We start from the raw sequence: 23579 nt of genomic DNA, 5'->3' as shown, positions 1-23579 counted from the left end.
GTCCCATGTCATGTCTGATAGCTGCTAAAGATGTGAGGAGGTAAATGTTACCTTAGAAAGATGTGCTTTAAATTTTTAGGAGATCTGCTCTATTGATGGGAAAATAAAATAAAAATGTTAATTTTAGTTTCTCAGTTTACCATGCTGTATTTTTAGCCAAATTGAGAGTACATAAGATATATAAAGAACGGGCTATTAAGATACATTTAGTCAAACAAAGTAAAACAGTAACTTACTCTCCATTTCAGTCTTAAATGTTACATGTTATAATAAAAGAAATATGTAAGGATCATGACTATTTTTGAGATATGTGCTTCATAAGAATAATTCTCACAATAATGTAGTAAACTAACAGGTTAACAATAGTCTTTTAAGCTGACATCAGAGGGAAAGGATTCTATAATAATGAAACTGGAAAACAGGAAAGATTAATTTCATTCATTTAATACACTTTTGATGAATTTCTATTATGGATCAAGCAGTGAGAACAGAAAGGCCAATAAAAAGGCCCTGTCCTATCTTCCAGGGACCCAGAGTCTAAGTCTTATTAGATTAATATATTTCTAATATAAAAGATACGGCACCTTTCCCCTACACTGGCACTGATGTTTACTAAAGCCACTTGCTATCTCCCTCTTAATTTCCCACAGACTTCTACAGAGCTAGGACTGAGGGATGTTAGAAACAATATATTACATATTACAGTCTTCTTATTTCACAGATGACAATCTGAATGGAACTCACAATTTAACGTACCATCTTAAATTTACAAGATAACTTTGGCAAGGCACATACGTAGTGAAGCACGGATGCCAAAATCTTCAGTGAAAATATGAGGTAAGTTTCTGAAACTGTGTACTTTTTAAATAAAACTTACTAGGAAAACTTGCAAACATACACAAAAGCCGAGATAATAACATAAAGAACAAGGCACTCGTCACTACCTTTCAAAAAACTATCAGTATTTGTCCAATCTTGTTTAATCTTTTGTACTACTTCAAATGTCAGATGATACAGTAATTTCATCAATGAACAGTTTGGTTTGTATACCTAACAGATAAAGACTTGTCAAGAAAACTTACAATACTATTATCACACCTAAAAGAAAAAAAACTCCCCCAATTTCATGTAAAATACAGTGTTCACATTTCCTCGACTGTCATATATATATATATGTATATATGTATATATGTCTTTTTAGAGTTGGTTTGCTTCAGTCGGGATTCAAACAAGACATACAAGTTACATTTTGTTGGTATCTAACCTAAATTATGCATGTTAAAGAACACAGTAAAAATCTGTTTTGCTATCTTTTTTAGCAGAAGTGTATAGTAGACCTGTAGTAATAATTTAGAATTTAGGGGAGATATTTATATATTCAGTAATGTGGAACAGTTGCAAATGTAGAGAAATAACCCATATTGATAGGCCTATAAAAGCTGTCTGTAATTATATTCCTGAATGATTTGAATAACAGTGTATCTGATATATTCTAAGATAAGTGGCTTTTACTTTTCTTTGATATTAGGGTCATAGACTGTACTTATCTATTTTTACTCCATGTTCTCCTCTCTCTGGTAATAAATTAATTTCTTAGTGTTAGTTTGGTGTGTGTCTGAAAGCTAAATTCATTTTCTTTTCCTTTGAAGAGAAACAAAGTTTCTCTAAGTATCACAGTAAGATTTTTCATGTTTAGGGAAAGTTTTTCATGTTAAAAGACTTAATACTATTAAATAACACTTAATGGAATGGAAAACCAATTTTCCATACCATGCCTTATCCTATGTTCAGAAAATTTTTGGCAAGCTTTTAAAAGAGGAACAGAGGTAATAGAAGTTAACTTGATTGATTGATACATAACTAAATAATAATTAAAACATGACTGGCCAATGCATAATAATCTAAGATATCTTAAAGCTTAAAAAATATTTTTCACTGTAGATACCACAATTCAACACAAGCAACAAAATTCACAACATGGCAGTTGACAGCAATACAACGTTTAATCAATTTCAAATGTGGAAAATAAAATTGCCAGAAAAGATTAAATTCTTTTTAAATAACTGGTACTCTAAAACCTTTTATTTCCGAGTGTAGTACATATAATTGTAATTAATGAAAACTAAAAACAATAATCTTAGGAAAAAGTCTCAAGTGAACTGCCTTAAGCTCTAGAGATGGAACCCACAGCAAGGACAGGAACTACTCACCACATAGTAACAGGAAGGCCCGGGCCTTCTTTACCATCATGTCTTTAATCCTGTTTCTTACAAATTGATACACATATTTTCTTTGTTTTGGTGGTAACCTTTTTTTTGTTTTGCCATAAAAACTACTGTTAGCAATTGATATAGTGGATTTTTCACTGTGGAGAATTCAAGACTTAAGATTGCCATATATTTGTTTAAGGCAAATAAAAAAATATTTTTACAATAAAAAAAACATATAGCTAAAATTGATGACAATATCTTTTCTAAAAGCAGCTCCTTTTAATAATCTAGGACAGGGAGAAATGATGATGATCGGTTACTAACTATGGGACCTTTGAATTAATACAGAAATAAAAAGATAAAGCAGTAATACAGCATATCTTAAAGATTAATTTAAAAATTAAAGCAACTCATATGCGGAAGAGAATTAAATAAAAGAATAAGATGGGACATGGCTGGGCAATGGAAGCACAAAATACTGTCAGACTTTAATTAAAAAATGTTTTCAATTTAAGCAGACCCAGGCCAGTGATTTTTCATTATTTTTACCACAGTTCCATGACTACTGACATTTCCATCAGAACAAATAAAGGATTTTTCCCAAATTTAAAATGACAAAATTATTTTTAATTTTAACTTATAATTTCTTCCTTCTTTAAAGTCAAGGAAATTTTCGATCTGAGCTGGACTTGTCCCTTAGCCTGAGGTTTGATTAAGTTTTTAAAATATAAAAAACACATATTTAAAAAAATACAAATTTTCCAGCATATCAGAAAACAATCTTTACCACAGACATGCTATCATTTGTATGGGAATGAGGCTATGTATTCGTGAAATATCCAGCATATGACTTAGTAAGATCCTTGTACAAAAACTCTGGAAGCAATCTGTCCTTGTAGACAAACTAGAAGAAAGCCAGCACTCTGGCAGTAGAAGACGGCAGATTGGAAAACAAAATTAAAATGCCCTGCTGCTGCTGCTAAGTCACTTCAGTCGCGTCCAACTCTGTGCGGCCCCATGGACTGCAGCCTACCAGGCTCCTCCATCCATGGGATTTTCCAGGTAAGAGTACTGGAGTGGGTTGCCACTGCCTTCTCCGTAAAATGCCCTAACCCAGTATCAATTTTAAAAGAGTGAAAGGCCTAGCTAAGATCTAAGTCCACTTTTGAGAAATGGAGATCAACTTCAGTTACAACTGTCCATCATTATGATGCGATTATCTGAGTAATTCCACAGGCTGTTTTAGCAAATTCAGACTGAGAAATTCCGGTTCTGCATCATGAATTATGGCTTGTTTTTTCTTCATGTTGTTTTAAAACTGACAAAGGGACTTCGGTGCCAAAAGCAGGTCTGATAGGTACTCTTGATTTTCCAATTAATTTCCTATAATACAAACTGGGTCAGGATCTCATTCCTAACCATGGATAGCTGTAACTCAAGTAGTTGCCAATCTCTGTCAATAGCAGAAGCTGTAGGCCTACTTGCCAGTTCTCCCATATTCCTTCCAGAGGAAGCTGCACAGAACTAATGATAAACATGAACTTCAGGTAGTAAGCTTGGTTTATGTATTTAGGAAAAAAAAAAAGGCTTTTCCTTGTGTCCCTCTGCCTGTTCAAGGGCATTACATACGGGTTTTCTTTTTCTTACTTTCAGCCTGTAAATCCTGGAAGGGGTTGGGTTAGTCCATAAGTCATGTCTCACTCTTGCAATTCCATGGACTGTAGCCCACCAGGCTCTTCTAGATTTTCCAGGCAAGAATACTGGAATGGATTGCCATTCCCCTCACCAGGGGATCTTTCTGCCCCGGGGATCGAATCTGGGTCTACTGCAGTGCAGGCAGGTTCTTTACCGACTAAGCCAGCAGGAAGTCCTGAAGGGGTTGGGAGGGCTTCATATTGATAAGTATTGATAAGTAGCTTCATATTGATAAAACAATGCCATCTTTTGGCTGCTCATAGGAAAATCCCATGCTGACTACCCATAATAATATGCACAAACCTCAGGTTAATGCTGCTGCTGCTACTGTCTTTATTGGACATTGTGAGAATCTATTTCTTCATTAAGTGATTTAGTGACGATCCACAGTGTCACTTCAAAAAAGGCAGAGGTGAACAGCAGGTACTCAAAATTATCCATCTACTTTTTGTTAGAGGGATGGTAGTTCAGATATTTAAATTCTAAACTGTGTTAAATGTCAAAAGTTAACTCCTGCAAGATTTTAAGCTACTACTGAAATAGGTGGCACTGTGGAGTTTAGCTAATATAAAATAACCGTGTTTATGTATATAGTCACAGAAATGCTGACAACCTGCATTTGCAGAAATATCCCAGAGGGCAAACTATGTGACAAAATGGAAATACTTAGGATCCCGAAGTTACATAATTTTGAGGAAACCTTTATTTTGGTTTGCTCTTACTCAACTGTAAATTCCCTAAGGTCTGGAACATAGCCTTGCACACAACTATGTCTTTGGCTCCTCCTCATATTCCGCCCTGAATAAATACTTGTTGAATGAAAAAAAAAACCCACTTAACTGGCATATGTAGTATGGAATCTGGTTTCATTTAAAGACAGATCTGGACTTTGTTCTAGCTCTTGAGAGGTAGCCTCTAAAGACTTGGAATTTCCAGAGTGAATGGAGTGCCTTGATTATTCCTGGTGGGCCCCTAGAAAGCTGGGCGAAGCAGATAACCCAAGAAGGAAGCTGACCACACCAGAAAGACCAACCATATGATTACAGAGGGTGGGGGCTCTAGGGCGCTGCTATCAGACTGACTTGGAGGGGAAGACTAGAGAGGGAGTTCAGCCATGAGGCAGTTAACTCAGTCGACGTTGCTTATGTCGTAAAGCCTCAATAAAACCTGGACCTCTAAGCTCGGTGAGCTACCCTGGTTGGCAGCACTCCTGTATATACTACCAACTCCAACACAAGGAGAGAAACCCCAAAGCTTTAAGTTTGGGACACAACCAGAATCTCCTCCACAGACTCCTTCCTTTGGCTGATGCTAATTTTATCCTATTGCTTACAGGTGGCGCTAGTGGTAAAGAACCCACCTGCCAATGCAGGAGACGTAAGAGACACGGTTTGATCCTTGGGTCGGGAAGATACCCTGGAGGAGGGCATGGCAACCCACTCCACTATTTCTGCCTTGAGAATCCCACGTACAGAGGAGACTGGTGTGCTACGGTCCATGCGGTTGCAAAGAGTCGGACACGGCTGATGCGATTGAGCATGAGCATGCCACAGCAAAACTCTAATCCTAAACACAGGGTTTTCCTGAGTTGTGTGAATTGATCTAGTAAATCATCATACTTGAGGGTAGTTTGAGAAAACCCTTCAACTTGCAGCTGCCTCAGCAGTCTTGGACAAACTTAGCAGTCTGGAGGACTCTGCCTAACATCATGTGCTTAGTCACTCAGCTGTGTCCGACTCTTCGAGATCCCATGGACTGTAGCCTGCCAGGCTCCTCTGTCCCACAGGATTTTCCAGGCAGGAACACTGGAGTGGGTTGCCATTTCCTTCTCCAGGGTATGTTTCTCACCCAGGTATCGAACCAACATCTCTTACAGTCTCTTGCTTTCGCAGGCGGATTGTGGATTCTTTACCACCATGCCAGGAGGGAAGCCTGTAACATCAAGTTGGGCTAACTCCAAATAACATATTGTATCAAACTGACGTTTCCTTTTTGCAACCCTGGTTTCTCTTTCAGGGACTGTTCTTGGAATTACTTACTACCCTTAATATATTACCGCTGTCCTTTATAAAGATTGCTTTTCTTAATGAACCTTCCCACAGCCTCCTAAGTTAAATTCCACTTAGGGACTGTGATCCATGAGGATCAAACTGGTTATATTACAGCAGCTAAGTCAGCGCTTCCTCACTAATGTACCACAAATGGGTCAGAGGTACGCTGTGCTACCGCCTCTGCCATTAACCTCAGAAATGTCAGGTGTTACCTGTGAAACTGGAGCTCCAGGCCTGGGTACCCCGCATCTCCTGCAGCATCTCTGTTTACTCCAGAGCACAATACAAATACTGTGTGTGTGTCAGTCACTCAGGCGTGTCCAACTCTTTGCTATCCCATGGACTATAGCCGGCCAGGCTCCTCTGACCATGGAATTATCCAGGCAAGAATACTGGAGTGGGTAACCATTCCCTTCTTCAGGGGACCTTCCCGACTCAGGGACTGAACCCAGGTCTCTGGCAAATTCTTTAATATCTGAGCCACGTATTATCACTTTTCTCTATGTACCGAGATATAAGAAAGAAATCATTCCTATAATTTTCTCATGAGAGTGTGTCACCAACATTCTCCAGCATCAGACTTGGTTATTCCAACCTCTACGTTATGCTTTAGACACATTAAACAACTGTTTCTCCAATTTTCCAACATTTCTAATACCCTAGGTGAGCAATGCATACTTGTGTTGTGCTCTGCTTAGTCACTCAGCTGTGCCCGACTCTCAGTGACCCGATAAGAGTGTAGCCCTCCAGGCTCATCTATCCATGGGAATTCTCCAGGCAAGAATACTGGAATGAATTGCTATCCCTCTTCCCAAGCCAGGGATCGAACCCAGGTCTCCTGCACTGCAGGCGGATTCTTTACTGTCTGAGCCACCAGGAATAATTCGTTTTTATTTCACATTTACTCTTAATATGCAAACTTTATCCCTCCTCTTCTTTTCGCATCCTTTCCAGAGGACTAATATTCTGAGGATTGCTACTACTGACTTTGGGGGGTCTAGGGTATAAGAATTTAGAAACTCTTAGCCTAACAATAATATAGTAAAAAAAAAAAAACTTTTCTAGTAATTCACTAAAAATTCAGTTTCTTTACTGATATACTCTCAGTTCAGTTCAGTTCAGTCGCTCAGTTGCTTCTGACTCTTTGTGCCCAACAGACTGCAGCACGCCAGGCCTCACTGTCCATCACTAACTCCCAGAGTATACTCAAACTCATGTCCATTGAGTCTGTGATGCCATCTAACCATCTCATCCTCTGTTGTCCCCTTTTCCTCCCACCTTCAATCTTTCCCAGCATCATGGTCTTTTCAAATGAGTCAGTTCTTCGCATCAAGTGGTCAAAGTATTGGAGTTTCAGCTTCAACATCAGTCCTTCCAATGAATATTCAGGACTTATTTCCTTTAGGATGGACTGGTTGGATCTCCTTGCGGTCCAAGGGACTCTGAAGATCTCTACCACCACAGTTAAAAATCAATTCTTTGGTGCTCAGCTTTCTTTATACTCCAATTCTCACATCCATACATGACTATTAAAAAAACCATAGCTTTGACGAGATGGACCTTTCTTGACCAAGTAATGTCTCTGCTTTTTAATATGCTGTTTAGGTTGATCATAACTTTTCTTCCAAGGAGCAAGCGTCTTTTAATTTCATGGCTGCAATCACCATCTGCAGTAATTTTGGAGCCCTCAAAATAAAGTCTCTCATTGTTTCCCCATCTATCTGCCATGAAGAGATGGGACCAGATGCCATGACCTTAGTTTTCTGAATGTTGAGTTTTAAGCCAACTTTTAAAAAATTAAAAAAAAATTTTTTTTTTACTTTACAATATTGTATTGGGTTTGCCATACATCAACATAAATCCACCACGGGTATACACGTGTTCCCCATCCTGAACCTCCCTCCCTTCTCCCTCCCCGTACCATCCCTCTGGGTCATCTCAGTACACCAGCCCCAAGCATCCAGTATCATGCATCAAACCTGGACTAGCAATTCATTTCATATATGATATCATACATGTTTCAATGCTATTCTCCCAAATCATCCCCACCCTCTCCCTCTCCTACAGAGTCCAAAAGACTGTTCTATACATCTGTGTCTCTTTCGCTGTCTCACATACAGGGTTATCGTTACCATCTTTCTAAATTCCATATATATGCATTAGTATACTGTATTGGTATTTTTCTCTCTGGCTTACTTGACTCTGTATAATTGGCTCCAGTTTCATCCACCTCATCAGAATTGATTCAAATGTATTCTTTTTAATGGCTGAGTACAATACTCCATTGCGTATATGTACCACAGCTTTCTTATCCATTCATCTGCTGATGGACATCTAGGTTGCGTCCGTGTCCTGGCTATTATAAACAATGCTGTGATGAACATTGGGGTACACGTGTCTCTTTCAATTCTGGTTTCCTCAGTGTGTATGCCCAGCAGTGGGATTGCTGGGTCATAAGGCAGTTCTAGTTCCAGTTTTTTAAGGAATCTCCACTGTTCTCCATAGTGGCTGTACTGGTTTGCATTCCCACCAACAGTGTAAGAGGGTTCCCTTTTCTCCACACCCTCTCCAGCATTTATTGCTTGTAGACTTTTGGATCACAGCCATTCTGACTGGCGTGAAATGGTACCTCACTGTGGTTTTGATTTGCATTTCTCTGATAATGAGTGATGCTGAGTATCTTTTCATGTGTTTGTTAGCCATTTGTATGTCTTCTTTGGAGAAATGTCTATTAAGCCAACTTTTTCACTCTCCTCTTTCACTTTCATCAAGAGGCTTTTTAGTTCCTCTTCACTTTCTGCCATAAGTGTGGTGTCATCTGCACATCTGAGGTTATTGATCCTTCTCCCGGCAATCTTGATTCCAGCTTGTGCTTCATCTACCCAGGATTTTCTCTGTATAGAAGTTAAATAAGCAGGGTGACAACATACAGCCTTGATGTACTCCTTTTCCTACATGGACCCAGTCTATTGTTACATGTTTAGCTCTAACTGTTGCTTCTTGACCTGCATACAAATTTCTCAGGAGGCAGATCAGGTGATCTGGTATTCCCATCTCTTGAAGAATTTTCCACAGTTTGTTGTGATCCACACAGTCAAAGGCTTTGGCATAGTCAATAAAGCAGAAGTAGATGTTTTTCTAGAACTCTTTTGCTTTTTTGATGATCCAGCGGATGTTGGCAATTAGATCTCTGGTTCCTCTTCCTTTTCTGAATGCAGCTTGAACATCTCAAAGTTCATGGTTCATGCATTGCTGAAGCCTGGCTTGGAGAAGTTTGAGCATTATTTTGCTAGCATGTGAGATAAGTGCAATTGTGTGGTAGTTTGGGCATTCTTTGGCACTGCCTTGCTTTGGGATTGGAATGAAAACTGACCTTTTCCAGTCCTGTGGCCACTGCTGAATTTTCCAAATTTGCTGGCATATTGAGTGCAGCACTTCCACAGCATTATCTTTTAGGAACTGAAATAGCTCCACTGCAATTCCATCACCTCCACTAGCTTTGTTCATAGTGATGCTTCCTAAGGCCCACTTGACTTTGCACTGCAGGATGTCTGGCTCCAGGTGAGTGATCACACCATCGTGATTATCTGAAATACTCTAGCAAGCACCAAAATGTTCCTTTTTGACCATCTCTGGGCCAACTACCAATTAGTCTCATGGAAGACTGAAATAAACACTTTGTTTATATACAATCTTTACTAGTTCAGCTGGTAAAGAATCCGCCTGCAATATGGCAGAAGCTGGTTTGATTCTTGGGTTGGGAAGATCTGCTGGAGAAGGAAAAGTCTACCCACTCCAGTATTCTGGTCTGGAGAATTCCATGGACTAGACAGTCCTTGGTCGCAAAGAGTTGGACACGACTGAGCAACTTTCACTTTAGTGTGAAAAAGGAACTGTTCTTTGGATTTCATTGTAAATATTTTGGAAATTTCAAAAAATAAAACTTATCCATACTGTACTAAGCTGTATGCTTAGTACAATAAGAAAATAAAAACTCACTGAAATAAAAATCACATATGACAGAGAATATGATGACCTACATGGCCTTCTAGAACTAACACCAAAAAAAGATTCCCTTTTCATCATAGTGTACTAGAATGACAAAGTAGGAAGTCAAGAGATATCTCGAGTAACAGGCAGGTTTGGCTTTGGAGTACAAAATGAAGCAGGGCAAAGGCTAACAGAGTTTTGCCAAAAGAATGCACTGGTCATAGCAAATAGCCTCTTCCAACAACACAAGAGATGACTCTACACATGGACAACACCAGATAGGCAATACCAAAATAAGATTGATTATATTCTTTGTAGCTAAAGACGGAGAAGCTCTATATGGTTAGCAAAAAGACGACCAGGAGCTGACTGTGGCTCAGATCATGAATTCCTTATTGCAAAATGAAGAAAGTAGGGAAAACCACTAGACCATTCAGGTATGACCTACATTAAATCACTTATAATTACACACTGGAAGTGACAAAGAGATTCAGGGGATTAAATGTGATAGACAGTGCCTGAAGAACTTTGGACAGAGGTTTGTGACATTGTACAGGAGGCAGTGATCAAGACCATCCCCAAGAAAAAGACATGTAAAAAGGCAAAATGGTTGTCTGAGGAGGCCTTACAAATCACTGAGAAAAGAACAGAAGCGAAAGGCAAAAAGAAAAGGAAAGATATACCCATCTGAATGTGGAGTTCTAAAGAATAGCAAGGGGAAACAAGAAAGCCTTCCTCAGTGATCAATGCAAAGAAATAGAGGAAAACAATAGAATGAGAAAGACTAGAGATCTCTTCAAGAAAATCAGAGATACCACTGGAACATTTCATGCAAAGACTGGCATAATAAAGGACAGAAATAGTACGGACCTAACAGAAGCAGAAGATATTAAGAAAATGTGGCAAGAATACACAGAAGACCGATATAAAAAAAGACCTTAAAGATCTAGATGAAAGTGAAAGAGGAGAGTGAAAAAGTTGGCTTAAAACTCAACATTCAAAAAACTAAGATCATGGCTTCTAGTCCCATCACTTCATGGCAAATAGATGGGGAAACAATGGAAACAGTGAGTTTTATTTTCTTGGGCTCCAAAATCATTCCAGATGGTGCAGCCATGAAATTAAAAGACACTTGCTCCTTGGAAGAAAAGCTATGACCAACCTAAACAGCATATTAAAAAGCAGAGACATTACTGTGCTGATAAAGGTCCATCTAGTCAAGGCTACGGTTTTTCCAGTAGTCATGTATGGATGTGAGAGCTGGACCAAAAAGAAAGCTGAGCACCGAAGAATTGATGCTTTTGAACTGTGGTCTTGGAGAAGACTCTGGAGAGTCCCTTGAACTGCAAGGAGATCCAACCAGTCCATGCTAAAGGAGATCAGTCCTGAATATTCATTGGGAGGACTGATGCTGAAGCTGAAACGCCAATACTTTGGCCACCTGATGCGAAGAATGATGTCACTTGAAAAGACCCTGATGCTGGGAAAGATTGAAGGTGGAAGAAGGGGACAACAGAGGATGAGATGGTTGGATGGCATCACCAACCTGATGCACGTGAGTTTGAGCCAGCTCTGGGAGTTGGTGATGGACAGGGACGCTTGGCGTGCTGCAGTCTGTGGGGTCACAAAGAGTCCGACATGACAGAGCTACTGAACTGAGCTGATGAAACAGAAGTCACCATATAAGCTACAAAGTGTTTCATCCATTTATTTTCACAAACACTCAAATCATCCCAGTATAATTAACTGGTTTGCTTCCAAATTCCACAGATTCACAGAATGCTAGAGTTAAAAGGAAACACGGAGATCTACTTTGCTTTTATTTTAGAGGTGGGAAAACCAAATTACCTGCTTAATATAATTTCTGATGTTGATTCAGAAAGACAAACATTAGGTGTCGATAAAATGGCATCCTAGTCATTCATATCCATGCTTACCGTGCCTATTACAGAATGACTGCTTTCTGGGTAATATATATATATTACTCCTTGCCTAGAGAAACTCTGGAAAATACTACATGTAATAGCATTTTCTTCTTTCATTCTCCTTACATTTAAAAAACAGTGTGAGTATAGCATTTCATAAAGTTGAGGTAAAATACATAAAATTTTATATTGTTAATTTAAATTAACAATATTTATTATTTATAGTTAATATAAAGTATTTGTTATTTATATTGTTAATATAAAATGTTATGTATTTTACCTCAACTTTATAAAATTCTATGCTCACACTATTTTTTAGATGTAAGGAGAATGAAGGAAGAAAATGCTATTACATGTAGTATTTTCCGGAGTTTCTCTGGGCAAGGAGTAATATATATATATCACCCAGAAAGCAGTCATTCTGTAATAGGCACGGTAAGCATGGATATGAATGGGGCTTCCCTGGTGGCTCAGACAGTAAAGCATCTGCCTGCAATGTGGGAGACCTGGGTTCGATTCCTGGGTTGGGAAGATCCCCTGGAGAAGGAAATGGCAATCCACTCCAGCACTCTTGCCTGGAAAATCCCATGGATGGAGGAGCCTGATAGGCTACAGCCCATGGGGTTGCAAGGAGTCGGACACGACTGAGCGACTTCACTCACTCACTCACTCATCACTTAATTTTATGCCACTTTTTTTTTTATCTCATTCAAAGATTTATAAAACCACTTTTATTAAGGCTATACAACATTCTTTAATTTGACTCTGCCATACTTGATGCAACCATCATTCTCCTATCACCAGGCACTGTGGTTATAAATAACCATGCACATAAATCTTTGTATTTCTCATTATTTCCTTAAAAGAAAAACCCACACGTAAGACTACTGGGTTTCCCTTGTGGCCTGGTAAAGAATCCATCTGCAATGCAGGAAACCTGGGTTCAATCTCTGGGTCAGGAAGATCCCCTGGAAAAGGGAATGGCTACCCATGCCAGTATTCTTGCCTGAAGAATTCCTTGGAGAGAGGAGCTGGTGGGCTACAGTCCAAGCGACTGCCGAGTCGGACACGAATGACTGGCTAACACTTTCACTCTCATAAGATTACTGTGTCAAGCAATATGCATATTTTGATGATTCTATACACAGATGCTCAAACTGCCATCCAGAATGACGGTTTAGACCGACATCAGTGGAGAAGTGGATAACGCCTGTTTTACTGTGTCCCTCATCTGCTTTATGGATTAATCCAGGGAAGATTCAGCCAATAAAGATTATACCACATTCCCCACAACTTTCACCTGTCTTGCTGGGCATTCATAACATGAAACTCTGTTTAAAAATCACCTGGTCCTAGAACACTTTTTGTATCAGTACAAAGTAGTCTTTCAAGGGAGGGGGAGGCCCACATTGCAAGGTTTTAAAATAATCAATTTTCCAGGAATAACTATCAGAAAAACCATTCAATGTTTTGGAAAATCATGTCACACCACAACTCATGGCATTTGGGTTGCTATACAATCATATAGTTTATCAGTTTGCATTTAGAGTTGCTGGCATCATTTCACTACTTCACTACATTTCTAACGTAGTCATGGCCAAACATTTGTCAATCACTGTACTGTTTATTAGAAAGTACTTTTTTCTTTCTATTGAATCGGGGTAACGTGTTGATTTTTAAATTAAGGATGTACTCATCCATGAATTTTATTTTAGGATTCAAGAGACCCTTGCATTTGTTGAGGTCCCCTACCATTACTGGGGTTTTTAATTTTTGAGGACTAGTCTTTGAGTATTTCCTTTGATGTCTTTAGTCTATTTCTTTCTAAATTCGTAAACCTAATGAGAAAACTTATGCTTTGGTTCATTTAGCTTTCTAAAGCACTGTTTCGAGGGCTGAACGTGAGATCAGGAGCCATGATATTCTGTATCAGAACACTCAATTTATTTCCATAGGTTCTACTTCTCAAGGCTCTACTTTTCTCTTTGTTTAAAGTTCTATTGGTTTCTTTATTGGCTTGTTGCTGGTGAATTTCTGATTGCCATTCTTGCTACGATTACTTGGTTGACCATTTGGTTAGCTTTTGGGGATGAAGGCTGTGATCCTGCTTCACTTGGTAGTTCTTTTTTTTTGGCATACTCTTTGGATAGAGTGCTTTTGAAGAGACCATCTCAATAAATATTTTCTTTAGTATAAAAAGATGAGTCCTTCAATTACTTTGTGATAAGTGAAAATTTACTACAAGCTTTTCTAATCTCAACTGCATTCTTCTTACAGCTAATAAAGTGTGAGTCTACTCAGGGTCCATTATCACGTATTATACCACTTCCAAAAATATTAGCTAATATTTATTGAGTGATGACAATGTGCCAGTCACTGTTCTAAGAGCTTCACATTTATTATCTCATTAATCTGGCAAGAACCTGTGAAGTAGATATTATCTTCATAGGAAACTTAGGTGCAGAGAAGCTACTTACTAATTTGCCTAAGGTCACATAGCTAGTGTGGCAAGGCAGGGATTTGCTTTTTGGTCATCTGATATCAAACCCAAGTTATTCATCTACCACCTTATTGCCTCCCAAGTTTTTAGGGTGCTCCCTTTGCCTCAAAAACTTACTGTGCTTCACTACAGATTTTTTGATGACCACTTTCTCCTTACAGCCTACTACAGATGCTTAATAAATATTTATTACTTAAATGAAATAATTATCTGCTTTCCCCTCATCTCTTCTAATGCGCCTTGTCCTTTTAGCAACAAGGACAAACTAAAGTCCCAAATACTGCTTTACTGTTTCTGAGTGATAAAGAGATAATCAGGTTCTACAAACTAATTAAACAACATGATACACTTAAGAGTTTTCGCCTGTATTTTCTGAGTTGACCAGTGCTAAAGGGAAATGCACGGAGCTCTTTTGGGTGTTTCATTGCACAGCCCTGATATCACGTTTGCTTTGAAGAGGAGATTTGTTGGTAGCACTGTATAAGAATTAGGCACTTTTCTCTCATCTCTGGCAGAAGCAGTTCTGTGTTTCCTGGCAGCTCAAATCACCAATCATGTACCCTGCTAGCCCTGGCAACCACTGGTATAGCAGATCTTTTCAAGCTACCCGTGTGCCCATCAGAACTTGCTGTGCTATTGCTTAGTTTGTCAGATTTCCAACAATAAATTAATAGGCGGTCAAGCATATCAACAGATTACACATCTTAGGTAGCACGCCTGATTTAGAGTGAAAGGTTAGTGGATATAACATGCTAACACAGAAAAAGTTACTGTAGTTTCAGATGCTCTGACAGGCTGACAGCTTTGGCATTATTTTGAGATAGGTAAGCCTCTTGCCTTGCTGCCAAGTCAGTCCCCACAAATAATATTAAAGAATTTTCTTAGAGACATTAAGGCATGTACATATGTAATGCAAATAGATGAAAAGATAATGTAAAAAGAAATACAATCTTGAGTTTTTAAATAAAAACAGGCAGTTTTAGTAGCCTATGGTAAAGGAATAGTGCAGTAGGCATAGAATGATGATGAGAATGGGAGTCTCTTCATGTAGAAAACAATTCTTCAAGACAGAATCTATGTATGTAAACTAATTCAATGTGGCAAAGAACTTTCATCAGTTAGAGACACATAACAGTACCAGAGAAAAATGTCCACATGGTAAGTAAGTGTGGATAACAAGGAGAAATTGAGACAGCAATGGCTCGGATAGAGCTAATTAAAAATATATTTACAAAATTAAAAGGTTAGATTGGAAATACATTTGTTAAGAGGAAGAACTGTTTGAGGCTAAGAATCTAATTATTTATATTTTAATAAAAAAAGATGCAATGGCGTCATTTGAAAACTGAGCTAATACATTCTGAAAATTACTTACGCTAATGACTGATGAAGTAGCTGACAAGTTTAAACCTTCAAGATCAGCTATCAAGCTTGGAGAAAGAGCTGGGGTGGGAAGCACAACTGGAGAGGACACCGGGTTGACTGTAAGTAAAGGGCCAAATTAGCACACGTGCATGAAAACTTAATTCACATCACTAAAAGCAACATTTTTATTTTGCTGGTAAATCTAATTAAATTCTTTGATTAATAAGTCTATGACACTCCTAATTTAACACCTTGATTTAGTCAAGCTATTATCAAGTCATGGCAGTTATCAGTCTTAGCTTTCAAAACATAATGACAAATCCTGTAACAAAATAAGAATATAAATCCCTTGAGTGAGACTTTTTGAAAATTTTAATCTCCTAACATTATCACTAACATTAATCACCCAGTAACTTAACCAAAAGAAAAAGGTAAAGGAACATTTTTTCAGACTAACGTAAAGGATAACAACAGCTCTCAAGAGTCTTCCAGTTGGGTTATAAGCCTTAAAAGAGTGTTTATTAAATCTTTTCTCTATTTTATTCTCCACTGTAATAATTATAAGGGGCTCAGACTACCTATTTCACTTCTAGTTATACTTTGTCAGCAAAAGCTATGAGCTAGATAGAAATATTTGATTCTATCAATAAAAAAATGTGGAAATCTTTTTTAAATCCAAATTTGATCACGTCACTATCATGCTTAAAACTCTTCAAAGATTTACAATTATGTACAAAAATAAAGTCCAATTCCTTATTTAAATGCACAAGGTCTTCTATGATCTAGCTCTGCACTGCCCAATAGAACTTTCTGAGATGATGGAAACGTTCTGTAACTGTAATGGCCAACATTGACGGCCATTAGCCTGTATACCAGTTGCACTCCTGAAATGTGGCTAGCGTGATCAAAGAACTGCATTTTAAAATCTGATTAAACTTAAGCAGCTACATGTGGCCAGTGGCCAGCATACTAGGCAGGCCTAGCTTAGCTCCAATCTCACCAGTCATTCCTATGTCTTAGCTCCACCAAGTACGTTTCCAAGATCTTGTCTCATGTTCTGAGCCTTGTATATTCTATTCCCTTTGCCTAAATGTCCTCCTCTGGCTTGCTCGCCTTGCAATCTGTATCCATTAAGATATCACTGAGGGGGGAGGCACAACTAGACTCCCTGAAACACAGTTTTGTGTGTCTTCTTTGTTCTACTGGTATACTAGGATACACTTCTACAACTATACTTCTCTTGTAATACGAGCGTGTGTCTTTAAATGTTTTCATTTCTCCTGGTCTGTGTGAGTGGACTCTGACACATTAATTTTCAGTACTTAGTCATTGCTGAACTGTTTGTTGAATGAAATAAATTTAAATGTGGAAGAAGTTTTAGCTTCCAACAAGTTCTCACTCTACCACAACACTATAAAGTAAGTAACATTTACTTCATGTGGCATCACTTTTCAAGCATCTTTTTCTCACTTTAGTCTCACAATATCTTGTAAATTAGGTAGAACAAATATTAATTCATAAAATTATCATTAAATATTTTTTGAACAATGGAGCAAGTGAGAGACAAAGAAGTTCAAGATATGGTCCCTGACTTCAAGAAACTTAAAACCCAACTGAGAAAAAAAGATATACATGCTTGAAGACAAAAAAAAAGTAACAATACAGTGCATAAATGATATTGCCAAAAGAAGAAAAGTTTCAAAAAGGAAATCTGAAAATCTCAACATGCCCAAGAGAAAAAGCAGCATGGAGGCTGGGTGGAGGAGGGAGTGGAGCCCCTCAGCTGCTCCCCTGCACTCTTAAAGGAGTGTGTTCTTAGTGTGAAGCACAGCTATAGTACCTCCACGCTTCCTTAGACATATGTCAAAACCCATTAACAATTAGCAAGTGCCATAGGGAACTGCAAAAAAAGGATCAATGGGGATAGAGGGGTAAGAGAAGGTTTGGTGAGTAGGAGGGAATGAAGCTCGGTTTTACATTAAGGGTAGAATTCAAATTAAGAGGAAAGGAAGAAGCTGGTTAGTTACTGAATGAGATGATGTAAACAAAGGCTGAGAGGTGGGAATGAAAAGCTCAGGGGATTGGATTTGTCCTACAAATCAAAGAGAACTATTAAAATCTACCAGAAAGAGGAGTAGTAAGATATATGGTACTGCATAATAATTAGTCAGAGGCTAGGGTAAGAGACAGACTGAAGAAACGTAAAGAGCACTCAGGTTGGCAGTGAGGAAGAATTTACGATAGTTTAGGCACGATATGATGAGGACTGAAGTAAGATAACGGTATGAATAGGCAGAAGGGGCACTGATATAAAGACAGTGTAAAACGAAGCATATGGAGATTAAAACTTGCAAGATCATAAAACAAGTGAATGGAAGAACCACCGTAGGACTAGAAATTGGTTCTTCTAATTTGAATCAAAATGTGCTGCCTTTCCATGCAACATGTAACTTTTCCAGTGGGCTCTAAGCGCATGTTTGTCCATTTGTTTGTCTATCCAACCAATCCAAAATATTAGATGACCACGTAAGAAATAAAAAACTGAGTATGAAATAGCCTCTCATAGCTTGGCCAAAGACAGAGAAGAACAATTCACACCACAGGTAAGCCTGACTCTTACAGGAAAACATATAAGCTTTTAGTATCATTTCAGAAGACTGAGGTTCTGGCATTAAAGAAATGATTACACATCTGTTTACAGGTCTGGCAAGATGGAAGCTGGCACTGAAAGTTTATCCTAAATAGGATTCTGCAGGCAGCTGACTATGGTGAATTAATGAGTAAGAAATAAAACGACTCTATAGTTCTTTTTTTTTTAAGGCATACAAATTAAAATGAGATACCATTTCTACCTATCAAAATGGCAAAGTCAATTTTTAAATACAAAACCCAGCACTGATAAAGCAGGGTAAAGGGAATCTGGCACTCTCATAATACTACTGTGTAAGTTGGTACCAACTCTGTGGAAGGCAATTTTAGACAGTAGAATTCTTCATAGCTTTTGTCCTGGTAATTCTATTTCTGGGAATTTATCTTAAGGATATAGTCACGGAGACAATGCAATAACATACTTACAAAGATGCATACAGCTTCACTGATTAAGACAGCAAGAAATGGAAACAATAGTTAATTAAATAATAAGTTTTATTTCCAACAATAGTAAACTTACAGTATAAAGGATAACCTTACAGTCTAAAAAGTTGTTCAGGAATATTTATGGTAAAGAAAGAAATATGAATGATAAAGAGAGAAAGAGGTAAATAATAAAACAATCTCAAATCTCCAATTTGGAAGAAAAAGGATTTGCCTATGAAAAGATGCTGAACTGATTTATTAAAATGCTAATCCATTTTCTTTTCAAAACCTTCTACAAAACACTTTCTTTACTAAAGTATATTTAATAATTAGACAGTTGTTCTTCTGATCAAAGTTATGCTTCAAAATCTCAGTACAACTTTTAATATATAAAAATTTTTAAATGAATAATTACTGGGTATTAAAAACAAACAGAAATAGATCCTAGGTTGAGTTAAATGTAACTTGGGATGAAATTTCTCTTAAAAAAAAACACAAAACTTACATTTAAATTCTTAAAACTTAGTATTTAAGAAAATCTTTATTTCTATATACTTTTTAAAAAGCTTTAAAAAGCAGTAATAGAAACTGTATCATTTTATAGGTTTCTCTTTTCTCCTTAGCTGCCAGAAAATCCAGTCAAATGTAAGGAGAAAAGGAATGAGTACACTCTAGTACCTTGTAACAGTGACTCTTAATTCCTTTCTAAAGGTCTGACTGTTGTTCTTTTACAGTTTAAAACTTAAAACTTTACACACAAATGTAAAACATTCATTGTCTCAGAGAGATACAACATAAGTTTTTTTGCCCCCCCTCTCATCTGTCTCTAGGTCATTCTTACATCCCATAGGGATCGGAGCTAACATTGTTAAGTATATCTTCTGTAGCCTTCCAGAAATATACAATGTATAATCATATTTGTATTTGTCTGCAGGATATAGTTCTTCTTTTACTTTTTTTTTTACAGAGGAGTCATACTCTACGTGTATCTGTTAGAACTTACAATGTTTCATATATATAATAACATAAACTAGCATATCAAAAAGGTGCTTCACTTTTCTTAAATTGTTATATCACACTATTGGCAGACATTTATTTTCAGAACTGGGCTGTAAAAATAATGCTGCAGTAGAATTTCTATATACCTTTGTACATTTTATTAATTCAACAAATAGTTACTGGGTTCCCACTATCTCCCAAATGTTGTTTTAGGTGCAAAGAATAACAGTGAGCAAGACAGACAATAAACAATACAAAAAAATATTTAAGATAATTTCAGATAGTGAAAAATGTCATGAAGACCATCAAGAATAATTCAATAAGTATGTAAGAGAAGGTGATCTTTAAGTTGAGATCTGAAAGATAAACAGCGGCTTGCCATCAGAAGATCAGGAAGAGGTGTTCTTAGCCAGGGAAACAGTAGAACAAAGGCCCTTGGCACGACGAGTCTGGCATATTTCAGAAATGCAGAGGAACAGTGTGGATAACAGGTAGGCAGGAGTCAGAGCACTCAAGGAATATGGACGGTAAGTGTAAAATTAAGCCACTAGGTTAGAGTCTAAAACAAGGATGGAATAAAAATCTGATTTTGCTAGTTTATCTACAGGATAAATTCCTAGAAAAGAAATCCTAGGTCAAAAGGTGTGTGGAATTTAATATCTTAACAGACATTACTCTCAAATGACCTCAAAAAACTGCACTTATTTATATGCCTATGAAAAACATATGTATGGTATCTGCTTCTCCAAACCTTAAGAATATTGGATGTTGCTTTAAAAATCTTAGCCAAGAGGTAAGAAATGATGTAAACTTTAAAATCTCTGTCAGTAAGTGAGAAATTATTCAAATTTGGTTCCAATTTTATTTTTAGTTTCTCTGTTATGTATTTTTCAGTATTATATATTTTAATTTCTCTACAGTAAGGATTTGCTATGACTATTAGAAATAGGCAAGGTAAACAACATACATAGAACAGTTCTATGACAGTATGACAGAAATGCATAACTCACACCTGGCACAGGAAAACTATACTGCAGAATGACAGCAGTGTGATATTCAGAAACCTCACTTACTGTTACTCTTCCTCTAGTGCAAAACCTACCTGCCCACAAAGTTAGTTCTACTGTCTTTCTCACAATTCAGGAGACTTTAAAGGAAGATGAATACACGTCTTTGTAAAGGATTCTGACTTCTTAGAAGTAAATTTGGTGCACAAAGAGTTTTTGTAGTTAAAATATTGATAGATATAAATTTTACTGTATTCCAAAAGGTTTGTGCTTATTTCTGTTCACATCCCAAGTGTGGCAAGTAGGAAAGAGTGATGTCCTTTACATTTCCAATTACATCCCTAATTCCCTATATCCTTAAGTTAGATATCTTGATCCCCATAGTCAACGTTTAACTATGTAGAAGTTGTGAGATATGGATAATTATTCACTTAAACCAAACAGCTTAAAATGAATTTGATGCATTTTATTTGACCAATTATACTTATTTAGGTGACACAAAACTAACTGATATACAGAACAGATGGGAAAAAATACTAATAGAAATAATTTTTGATATTTTCTTGTCTATTTATATCTATAAATCTTTTGTAATAGATGTTCATTATTTTAAGACATGTAAATGAAAGGTACTATAAAAATGAAAAATATTACTGCTAAGCACAGATTAAAAGATTTAAATTTCAATACTTACAATCATCTAGATCTAGAAGTGAAACATCTTTGGTAAGAGGATTTCTATCTTGCTTTGCCTTTTTTTCTTTCTCCTATAAAATAATAAATATTTTATTTATTGCATATTCTATCTTAAAAATCTATGACATAGTCCTTAACATTTCAAAACAAACATTTTTCCCCTTTGCTTAGTCTTTCAGAAAAAAATCAAATTAAGTTTTTATATGGTTATATGAAATGCTTTTTTGAATCAAAATTTCAGTTAGCGCATGATATTTCTTCTTCACCTTGCAAACTTTAAATATATATTTTTACTTAGAGATTATAAAGGACCTTCAGAAGGAAACTTAAAAGTAAATAATTATTTTATATTCTGACAACTTTTTGCTAACATAAAAATCTAATGTGACTCTTTGGTAGAAAGTATACAAATATTCTCAAAAATAATTTTAAAACAAGTTGATTTAAGAAAAAGAAATGCTTAAACAATATATGCTTAGCTCTGGGCTTGGGATAGTTCAGCTTTTTTGAGAGGCAGTCTGTAACAGGCACTGCACTAGGAACGTTACATTTCAACACTGTTTTGCATTAGACTTCTTTTGCCAAAGCTATTAATTAAAAACCATAAATATTTTCAGGCTCTTGCTCTTTAGGGTTGCAGAGAATCAATTTACTTTCTTTTCTATTTTCCTTTGGGGAGGGTAAAGTATTCCAATATTTCTATACATAATTAGGGCTTCTCCCACCTCAAATTTGCTTATTCAGTCTATTATAGTTTTGAAATGTGGATACCTGTAGATTATAGATTCCTAAGCCTTAAGGTAGTGACAGTTTGTTTAGAGATTCAGAAAAGATGTGTAACCATGAAAAAAAAAAAAAAGGCACAGTACTGAGTAGAAGTATAAACAATTAAAGACCAATAAGGATTAGGGTATTAAACAGATTTATTTGGGCCATCATTACCTAACTTTATACTTTTTTTACATTAAACCTTCACAAGTTGAAGGCCAAAACTTAAGCTTATGACAAAATGTTGTTGTACACCTATTCAGTCATTCATTGATTCATACATATGTATAGAATTTTTAATAGATTCTGTGCTAAGCAATGGAAGTAACACAACCAAGACAGACACAGTCTAGTACCTGCCTTCAGATGACTTATAATCCACCAAAAGAGTTTATATCTTATTGCTAATGTAAGTAACTACAAATATTTTTGAAGTAGTCCTTTAACTACAGAAAGGTATCACTAAAGCAAAAGGTACTTTACTGACATTTAAAGTCTGTACAGTGTTAGAGCTCTTATAGTAGTGAACATACATGAACAAGAGCAATATATCACATAACATATCCGGTAACATTTCAAAATGATTTAAATCCTGTTTTTTTCCCCCCCTTCAGCCAATACTCAGAAAAATTATTTTCAAGGATCACACAATAATATATATTAAAATACTAGCTAGAAACATCAGCACTGATTTTCTTCAAAATATTTATTTATGCCACTGAAAACTCCAAATCATCTAGGTGGGTTTTAATTTTCTTTCGTTATTTAAAAACAAAACAAGCAATATGTGTCCTTCTCTCCACACCTGAAATAAACAACAATTTCTAGGACTGGAGGAAGAAAAATAAAAGAAATGTTAGTTCTGAAGCTGAAATGTGAAAGTTGCAGGTAACAAAAACACATTCAGAATGAATATGCCATCTCAACAAGAATAACATTCCTGTGAAGAAAGAACATAAAACCAAAAGCTTATCACCATGTGACTTTATCAAAATGCCATGCTGAGCACAATGGGTGTAGCTTCCTATAACCTACAATGGTGCATGGCTGTCTTTATGGAACTGTAACCTCCCCACCTGAAAAATTAGAAACCTATCAAATCAGGACAAAGTTAAATCTGGAGGCAGGTCTATATACCTTATCTTCTACTTCACAGCTAAGAGTGTGTAACAGTATCTATTATCAGGTCACATATAACACAGGACAGAACTACATGTGGAATTGGCATAATCTCTTATTAGAAGCTTAAAAGAAAAAGAAAAAAAGGCTCTCAAAAGGACAGAATTTCATTGACTTTC

At 36.8% G+C, this 23579-nt stretch overlaps 1 protein-coding gene across 1 annotated transcript in view; it reads right to left on the bottom strand.

Moving 5' to 3' along the window:
• AP3B1 (adaptor related protein complex 3 beta 1 subunit) overlaps window positions 1–23579 on the bottom strand; it is a 242213-nt gene that overhangs the window by 60989 nt on the left and 157645 nt on the right. The window contains exons 21-22 of the mRNA XM_018053686.1: window positions 21512–21584; window positions 15747–15853 (exon numbers count right to left, since the gene is read on the bottom strand). Coding sequence (XP_017909175.1) covers window positions 15747–15853; window positions 21512–21584 — 180 coding nt within the window. The remainder of the gene's footprint in view (window positions 1–15746; window positions 15854–21511; window positions 21585–23579) is intronic.

This window comes from Capra hircus, chromosome 10, assembly GCF_001704415.2.
Source record: "Capra hircus breed San Clemente chromosome 10, ASM170441v1, whole genome shotgun sequence".
Taxonomy (NCBI): Eukaryota; Metazoa; Chordata; class Mammalia; order Artiodactyla; family Bovidae; genus Capra; species Capra hircus.
Note: the sequence above shows the minus strand (reverse complement) of the source record. Positions and strands in the feature narration are given on the sequence as shown.